This window comes from Nuphar pumila, chromosome 8 (assembly GCF_984573655.1).
Source record: "Nuphar pumila chromosome 8, dmNupPumi1.hap1.1, whole genome shotgun sequence".
Taxonomy (NCBI): domain Eukaryota; kingdom Viridiplantae; phylum Streptophyta; class Magnoliopsida; order Nymphaeales; family Nymphaeaceae; genus Nuphar; species Nuphar pumila.
Genome location: NC_143256.1, coordinates 104,467,468 through 104,477,396, shown reverse-complemented (window position 1 = coordinate 104,477,396; position 9,929 = coordinate 104,467,468). Strand labels below are relative to the sequence as shown.

At 40.3% G+C, this 9,929-nt stretch overlaps 1 protein-coding gene across 1 annotated transcript; it reads left to right on the top strand.

The window, feature by feature from the left end:
* The first annotated feature begins 1,221 nt into the window (after nucleotides 1–1,221).
* On the top strand, nucleotides 1,222–1,964 carry LOC149830107 (lachrymatory-factor synthase-like). Its single transcript, XM_090015701.1, has one exon. It carries the CDS (start codon nucleotides 1,286–1,288, stop codon nucleotides 1,802–1,804), a length of 519 nt encoding a protein of 172 aa, XP_089871827.1. The 5' UTR covers nucleotides 1,222–1,285; the 3' UTR covers nucleotides 1,805–1,964.
* Nucleotides 1,965–9,929: the final 7,965 nt, after the last annotated feature.

Sequence of the window (9,929 nt, the reverse complement as noted above, 5' to 3'; positions counted from 1 at the left end):
TGAGTATGTTAGTGACTTGTAAATATCTATTCATAGTTTAAATATTTAACTTTCTATGCGTAAAGGTGAACGTTAATTAATTCCAACAAAAATAAAAATTAAGGTTCTGTTTGGGAGCCGATGTTGGGAGGGATATGAGAAGAGTGATCGAACTTGACCACAATCCGTATTCTTGGCTGGGATCTTCTCCTTCAAGACTCGTAATTGAGCTGAGTCCGTAAGTGTCCTCTTTAGATATCTTTGCCTTCAGGACTCCTGATTGATCTATGAGTCCAGCCACAGCCTCCTTAGACGTCCAATATACCAATGAAGCTTGACCACAATCCGGGTCATGAGTCCCACAACTATCGGCTCTGCTCAATAAGGGCTCATTCGAACTTGAGCATGAACAACCAATGTTCATATCGGCTCTGCTCGTTTGAGATTAGCTTGATAGGTTTAGGGCCCAAATTCTATTGTTTTGGATATATATATATATATATATATATTGTAAATGAGCCAGCTCAACACAAGCAACCATTCAAGCTTGAACACCCTTTGTTTGATTCATTCAGCTTGCTTTACCAGCCCTACACGTAAGGCTTAATGCAAGATATCACTACCTTAAGCATGCTACTCGGGATCCTTATAGTGAAGTGGGACTTGAAATTTTTGTTGACACTTTCGGTTAGGGGCGGGCAACAGGCCAGCCTGGTCAAAGCCCAGGCCGTCAATTGATGGGCCAGGCAGGGGCCTGGTTCAGGCCGGCCCATTGGCAAATATTCAGCCTACAGCCTGCCCATTGGGCCCGTGGGTCTATTTGGGTTGTGTCGGGGCTTAATATATACCGGTTGGGCATGGGCAGGCCAATGTCGGCTCATGGCCCAGCTTGTATTGGATTACTTACTTTGGGCAAGGCCGGACCAGAAGCCCTGTTCAAGCCGAGCTGGGGTCTAATTATAGGCTCAAGCCCAACCTATGGCCCACCTCTACTTCCGGTTTCTCATAAACTGAACCAAAACCTAGGTCATATAGGTGGAAGTTGATACCTGGATCGAGAGATAGCGAGCTTATCAGGTTGGATTAAGTGAAAAACAGACCCTAGCTCGAATTACTCCAAGGAGAGTTTTGTAATCTAGCTCCTCGAATATTCTACCAAATCCAAGTCTCTCTCTCTCTCTCTCTCTCTCCATATATTTAAATTGGGGCAGCAGAGGAGCCATAGTCCCTTAGAAAGAAATCAAGGAGGAGAAGAAGTGCTGTAAATCCATTGCGTCAGGAGGTCTCATCACAGCAGCAACAAGACATGGCGGAGGAGCAGCAACAGCGTCAGGAAGAGTTCGCCAAGTGGGAGGGCAAAGTGAGCACCACCCTTCCTGCAGTAGCAGCAGACCAAGTGTGGCCTCTCCTCGCCGACTTCTGCAGCTTCCAACGCTGGCATCCCAGCGTCGAGGCATGTCGCCTTGAAGGCGGCGTTGCCGGAGAGCCCGGCTGCGTTCGCTTCTGCACCGGAAAATCCGTACAGTCCGTCGACGGAGAGGAAGTGGCATGGGTGAGAGAACGGCTGACGGCCATCGACCACGCCGGCCGGAGGCTGAGCTACGAGATGACGGAGAACACCATCGGATGGGGTTCTTACGAGGCGACGATGGAGGTCATAGGTGATGATGGAGAAGAGGGGGGTTGCAGAATCGAGTGGTCGTTCAGGATGGAGCCGGTGGCCGGTGGCACAGAGGAGGGCGTCGTTGCTTACTTGGGGTCCACTTTGGAGGGCATGGCCAAAACCATCCAGGACTTCCTTCTCGGTTGCAGAGCTCAGGATTAAGAATTGGCAACTCTCTCTCTCTCTCTCTCTCTCTCCTTCTGGTCTAGTGCGTTGGACATCGTCTATTCTCAGTCAAAAAGTAGCGTCGAAAGCAGTGAAAAGTACTCTCCCTCTCTCTCGTTGGAAGAAATTTGTATAATTTAAGTTGTTTCGACAGAAACGTCCCCATGTCTCTCTCTTGTTTCAATCAACTCACTGTAGCGCTTGTCGTTTGGCTTACGTTTTCACTCTCTGCAAATTAAGATACGTACGGAGTTTTCTCTCTCTCTCTCTCTCTCTAAACTTTTCATTGCCATATGGCGTCCGTCCGTTCATCTCATAATGCACCCGCATGAATGGCTGACACGAACTTGTCGGTAGTCTCTTTCAATTGTTTCTTCCAATTTGGTGAGATTCCAATCACAGTGACAAAAGTTTAAAACGGCAATTTCTCGGCAGTAAATTTCTCGGGGGATTTTCAACTTTTTGAATATTTCTCGATTTTTTTTTTCGGCAAAATCTCGGGAAAAAAATTAAAGAATTAAATAAATTCTCAATAAAATCTAAAGAATAAAATAAAATAAACTAATTTAATTTTACACGCAAAAAAGTACAAAATCTATTTTCAATCCTACTAACCATATCTAAAAAGTATCAAACATCAAATAGGCTATGTAAGAACAAACATATTTACCAAAATAACGGAAGCCAAAATGGAAAAAAACACCAACAAAAAAGACGTAACACCCACATACCACAAACTTGAGTTTCCAACAGAAAATACACAAATAAATAGGCTTAGGCTATGTATGAACAAACTAGACCCATCCACTAGAAATAATCCGACATGAACACAAGCAACATCACTCTGAACAAACCCACCAATCACAGTGTTCCAAGACACCACATTCCTCTCAGGCATTGCAACAAACAATTGGTGGGCATTGTCTTTTGAAGCATGCATTGACAATGTCATTTCATGAATAAACATTTCGCTGGGGAATTCCCTCAAACACTTTGTGGGCATTGCCCAAGTCACCAGAATTCTAAGAGTCTGCTGAATAGGAATGTATCATCAAACAACGAGAGCCTAAACATTTGGCCAAAAATAACTCTACCCAATATGAATGTCTGTGCGTGTGGAGAGAGAGAGAGATTATGAACCTGTTGCAGTCGGGCTGCCTCTGAGTGCTCTCACAGGCAGAGCCGCACGTTTGTGTTTTTTGGCAAACAAGTGGGGAGTCTGGGGGACTCGCCTAGGGTTTCAAGCTTAAGAACGCGTGGGAAAAAAAAAACCGTGACAAACAATATCGCGAGATTTAGTAAATCTCACGATAATATCGTGAGATTTTGTCACAAAACAAAAATCTCGCAAGATTTTGTAAATCTCGGAGATTTAACCGTTTAAAACGTTTACAATAAATATCGCATTTTTTTCACGAGATTTTAATAAATATCGCGATATTTGTCACCATGATTCCAATAGCATGTGGTGTAACATCTCTCTCTCTCGTGCGTTTCGTTTATGGTAGATTGACCGTTAGAAGGCAACCAATATAACAATTTGTTTGGGACTTGCTTAGATGATCAATTTAAAACTTACAATAGTTAACAGCGCTTGTCTGGTAGGAGCATCTACTAGTGCACGTCTCCATGGGAAGTTGCAGGTTCAAAACCCAATGGTATAGTTGTATCACTGGTAGGGGTCAGCCTTATAACCCCAGCTTGCCTTTCTAAAAAAGAAAAAAACTTACACTAGTTTAAATTTGATGATTTTGAACATGGATCTCATTATCATGTTTTTTAATATTTATCGAGGGAAAAACCCACGATAGATTGTGGCTCTACCATATCATGCACTCCCATAACAGTTGAAATAATCATGTTTTTATGATTTATTATTATATAACAAAATATACGTTGAGGAAACAGCCGTGATGATGATGTTGATGAAACAGCCGTGAGAGACCATTTCAATGGCTTTCTGCAGCTGTGTGAAAATGGGGTGAGACGCAGATAGGGAAACTAGCGTATGGAAAAAGTTAAAAAAAAAAAGTTTTTATTAAAAACTATTGAAAATTTTTCATCCGTGACTCGGACAAGTCACTCGTGACTCATGACTCGGTCGAGTCATTCGAGTTTTGCCGTATAACAAGTCAGGCGGGTTTTTTTTGACTCGGATGTGTTCAGATCCCGGGTCAACTCGGCCAGAAATCCAACCACGAGAAATCAAATCATGCTTGTATTCATGCTTTTTAATGCATTTTAAAGTAGTAAATGGACCTATAGGAACAAGACAAGGTACCTGCATATGCACACGCATGGACATCGGAAAATTAGATCTAGTGCTTGAAAGAAACCAATCCGCGCGTCATGTGATGAATAACATGATGTTTTCAAGAACATTATTAGAAAATGCACATTTTCAAAATAAGTAAAAAAAAAAAGTAGTTAAATCGTTGTATATTAAAGATGTCATAATTTTATTCTAGGAAAGAAATAATCAAGAAAAGTTAACGTTTTTTATCTTGCTAGTAATTATTCAGAAAATGAGGTTAATGTTTAATATTAATTAATTAATTTAATTTCGGTCATTTCATGACCAAATTTCTCCAACAAAAATGCAAGGAATTTGAAAAATTTTAAAATCTCTTGACTTTATTTATTTAATTTTGATCATTTCATCATGACCAAATTTTTCTAACAAAAATGCGAGGAATTTGAAAATTTTAAAAATCTCTTGACAAATATACGTCTAATAGATTGCGTCCTTATAGGGGCATTGTTTGATGGTGCCTGTGCGTCGAGCAGGATGAAAAGGCCAAAAAGACAATGGCAAACATGGGATGCACGGAACACCATCCGTGGCGTCCATAAAAGCATGTTAAAACCGTTTCACCCCTTCCCTCTGTTACGAAAATAACGGGACAGACGGAACAGATTTAAAAAAAAAAGGTTTCTCGATCGGCGCGCTCGACCCTAACTCTCTACTATGCAGCGGGTGGAGGGCCAATGATGGTTGTGGCTGTTCGTCACCGGCGCCGGGCAGTGGCGGTGGTGGTGGCTCCGAGTAGCTGCTAAGTTTTCGCCTGCGGCGAGATACAGATTGCCACAACTGCTTTCAATGCCCTTTTCATCCGCCTCCCAACCGTCCATCTCTCCCTCTCCGAGCAAGCTAACCGGTTGGTCGTAGCAGACTCAGATCGATTTCCTTCTCCCGTTTTCTCCCTATGAGAGTTCACGCTTCGATTCCTCTGTTTGGGTTATAAGTTGAATCGATCAGTACGAGATCACATTGTTTTTCTCCCTATTTTTTTTTCCTTCGTTTTCTTTCGATTATCGTTCTCCCACTTTTCGTCTTCAAAATCCTGATTCAGACTCTCTGCTTTGATGTAGTTAATTGTTTTGGGGTTTATTCAGTATGAATCTATTTGATTGTGCCTGGATGGTTTGTTTTTTCTTTTTTCTCTCCCAGTTTTTATGGTACCAGTTGGTTTCTTTTGGGTGGTGAAGTAAAGGCTTTTGATCGTGTTTGTATTTTTTTATTAATCTTGTTAAGTTAAAAGTTTTTTCTTTTTTTTGGGGGTGTTTGAGATTGGTTGCCATTTGTTATGATTCTTGCTCCTTTTGTTGCTTGTTGCGTTTCGATAGGTTTGACCTAGCACTATTTGGATTCTTTTGGGATGATAATTGCAAAGCAGGTTATATCTTCCCCCCCAACAGGTCAGTTAGCTACATCTCATGTCCGGGGTCCCAAAGAGCATCACGTATGTAAGCATGTGCGTCTCGTATCCCCATGTTTGTCAGCATTAATTAGCGTTGGGGTTTGATGCGATTGCAAAGACTTAAGTACCCTCTCCTCCATTGGTGAAAAAAAAATGATGATTCTTGAAAATGAGTGGTTGTAAAGACTTAAGTGCCCCGAAGATGATTATTTAAGACCCAGTCTCTGCACTGCAGGATTATCCGAGAAAGAAATCTCCCCTAGAGGAGGCCATGAACATCAACCCTCTCACTCTCTCTCTCTCCTATTTCTGCTTCTGTGCACATCCATCAAAAGATCATACATTGCTTCATCAAGCACCGACTGACCTGCACATTGACTGTTGTGGAGCCTGATTCAGAGTTTTTACCCTTACAGGAGGAGGGTTTGGGGGCTCATCCCAGCGTGGGTAACATCATTCAACTAAATGAGTTGTAGATCCTGATTTAGAGTTTTACCCTTACAGGAGAGGGGTCTGGGGGCTCCTCCCAGCGTGGGTAGCATCATTCAACTTGAAAAGTTGTGGAGTCTGATTTAGAGTTTTTACCCTTACAGAAAGGGGGGTCTGAGAGCTCCTCCCAGCGTGGGTAGCATCATTCAACTTGAAGAGTTATGGAGTCTGATTCAGAGTTTTTACCCTTAGAGAAGGGGGTCTGAGGGCTCCTCCCAGCATGTTCATGGCCTTTTGCCCTTACAGGAGGGGGGTCCAGGGGCTCATCAACCCTCTCACTCTCTCTCTCCTTTCTATTTCTGCTTCTGTGCACATCCATCAGAAGATCCTACATTGCTCCATCAAGCACCGACTGACCTGCAGATTGACTGTTGTTGAGCCTGATTCAGAGTTTTTACCCTTACAGGAGGAGGGTTTGGGGGCTCATCCCAGCGTGGGTAGCATCATTCAACTAAATGAGTTGTAGATCCTGATTCGAAGTTTTTACCCTTACAAGAGAGGGGTCTGGGGGCAACTTTTGTATAATCATTTACTGTTGACAAACCAGTTCTTATGTTTTCTGGATTTCATGCTGAATATGAACCCGAGCCAATCGATGAGTTGCCTCTAAATTTATTCGACTCTGGGTCCTTACTGCACTTGAAGTTGAGTCATTGTATTTTTTGTTGTTCGGTGGGTGGTGAGGCCCTCCTCTACTCTCTCAAGACTCTTAGCTTGGGCAATCTTTCTTTTGATGATTGTGGTTGTAATGTATCGTTGAAGTTAAAATGGGGAATGAAATGACAATAGAAATTACTTAAAATTTACAAGAATAAACTAGACTCAATAACGAAGACACCACTTTTTACAGATTTAGAATATGACCTCCGGTTAGGGAGATATGACCCTGACAAGTTGGTACTAATTCGGGTAGCGATTTACAGCGATTTGCTTACTGAATAACACTATAAATCACTATAGCGATTTGCGGAAGACACTACAAATCGCTATAGTGATATCCAAAAACACTATAAATCGCTATAGCGATTTACGGAAGACACTACAAATCGCTATAGTGAGATCCAAAAACACTATAAATCGCTATAGCGATTTGCGAAAGACACTACAAATCGTTGTTGAAAAGCCGGATAACACTATAAATCGTTGTGGGGCTCGTTGGAGACCCGAAAATACTACAAATCGCTGTAGGAAAGCCCGATAACACTACAAATCGCTGTTGGAAGGCCCCAAAAAAATTCGGTCCGGAGGGGGAGCCCCCGAACCCCCCTCTTGTAAGGGCAAAAACTCTAAATCAGGCTCCACAATGAATCAAGTTGAATGATGCTACCCACGCTAGGAGGAGCCCTCAGACCCCCCTTCTGTAAGGGTAAAAACTCTGAATCAGACTCCACAACTCTTCAAGTTGAACGATGCTACAGTCAATGTGCAAGTCAGTCGGTGTTTGATGGAGCAATGTAGGATCGTTTGTTGGATATGCACAGAAGTAGAGAGAGGGGTTTTACAGTGGTTTACGGAGAGAGAAGAAGTTGATTTCTTCTCTAGAGAGAGAGAGAGAGAGAGAGAGAGTTTTACAGTGTTTTACGGAGAAAGAAGAAGAAGACTTTGAAGAGTCAACATCATCCTCGACTTTCTGGATGAAGGACATGTTTGTCCTTTTTTTGAACTGTTTGTTTTTTCTTTTTTGAATGAAGGGCATTTTTGTTATTTTCTCAAACCATCACTTTATGAGAAGAATAGCAAGAAAGGGTACTTAAGTCTTTGCAACAACACCAAAGTCTGATGCAAAGTTATGTCAACATACACGGGAATATGAGCCCCATGTGCTTGTATACGTGGTGCTCATTCAAAGCCCCGAACACAAACGTGGGATTCAGTGAATCATTAGGGGGAAACATACACCACCCTCTCTGATAATTGCGTTTACTATCTTCATTTTGTTTAAGTTTTTCATGAACGTGTTTGTGGTGTGATGTCCTGAAATTTGGGGTTTTTGTAGTTGGTTTTGTAATTAAGAACTGTAATTTGGTTATTGAGTAGGAAGCATAGTGACAAACGTTATTATCGGCAATTTCTTGTTTTTAAAAAAATTGTGAGAAATTAAAAAAATTCCATAAATCTCGTAAAAATTTTTTTGGCAAAAATAACGGCAATAAAAAAGTTAATTAAAAAATATATAATTTATTTTTTATAAGAAAATATTAATAACAATTATTTAAAAAAAATACACAATTTTTTTCACAATAAATAGCTGTTTGAAACGAAAATATTGCATTTAAATAGCAGTATTTATGTTTTTTCATAAATCTCACGATATTTTGAAAATCTTGCAAGAAATTGCCGTTTTAAACTTTCAGGCAATTTCCCACGATATTATGGCGAGATTTTCATAAATCTCATGATATTTGTCACTATGGTAGGAAGTAGGATGTAAGTGCTTGGTCTTTTGGTTTAGGAGGATTGTTGGTTTTCTTGATGATGTTCAAAACACCACCCAAGTGTGGAGTTGATCCATAATTAGCAATGCATGAAATTTTAAAAAAAAGTACTACATTAATTTAAGATGTTTTTGCACATAATGATAAACATAAACAAGGACACAAAAAGTTTTTCTCCCTCTTGTTGAAGATTTACTCGGATGAAAACATGACCCAGCATGCCTACCGAGTGTTCAATTATATGATCAATGGGCTGTGCAATTCCTGCAAGATCGATAGAGCTGAAATGTTGTTTGATGAGACGAAGAACAGGGACATGGTTGGGAATGTCTCTGTCTATAAAATGATCTATGGGAATCGTAAGCGTGGAAACATCAAGAAAGCATTTGCAGAACGAATAGAACCAATGTTTTGTTTTTGTCTTTTTTGTTCATTTCATCCAATCCTCGACAAACCATCAAACATACTCAGACTATTGGGAACACAACTGACAAAGCATGAGACCCATAGACAACCTTTTTTCATTATGAAAAACTATTATGGAAGCGAAGAAAACACATCTCGATGACTTTGTAAAATAGGGACATAGACCAGCATGGATGCCTTCCATAAACATAAACAAATGCATTGGAATCTATCAAAAGAACAATAAGAAAGCATTATTGATTTCTTTATTAAGAATTCAATGATTCGATCTTTTAAAAGGACAGTCACTATGGATGCCAAATAAATTGGTTGCCTTGGAAAAACTCCTAAAATCAAGTCAAAAGTATTTCCGGAGACGCCACAGAAATGCAAATCAAATTCCCTACTTGAACGTCTTCATCATATTTTCTTAGAACCACTTTACTAAAGCGAGCGTAGTTCCACCATTAAAAGGCCTACGTCCACGATAGCTGCATAACCATGATATACAGTTATCAACTGCATGCTTCCAACATCCCAATTCAAAACATAAACAGGATACAATAGTTTTAACCAAAACTAATCTACCAATGAAGACTTGTTCTTGGATAGCATACTCATGCATACCCAAGTCAAAAACGATCCATTCTGACCAAAATAGTGTATAAGGGTATTTTTATCATTTTATGTTTTTGAATTTCTGAGATTTTTTATCGTTAATATCTCAAAAATTCCTTTAGCTAGCTTAGTTTCAATTTTAAGAATTTTTGCAACTACAAAAATATTTTTTGTATTTTTTTATTAGGTATCAAGTTTTATGAATCTGGATAGTTCTAGTATGTACTAAAGGGTATAGGGGTATTCTGAGTAGATTTTTTATTTTGTGGCTAGCAATGAAACTGGATCTTAGATCTACTTTAATCGAAAATCAAACACATCCATTAGTGGAGCTTTCTCATTGGCCAAGGAAGAGGTGGCCTTGTCGAATAACCAATCTAAGAGAGCCCAACTCATTGTTTTTTTATAGGCCTCTCAAGAGAGGAGCACTCCACACATTTTTTTAGAAGTCTATCATTGGCTGGTAAGGGAGGA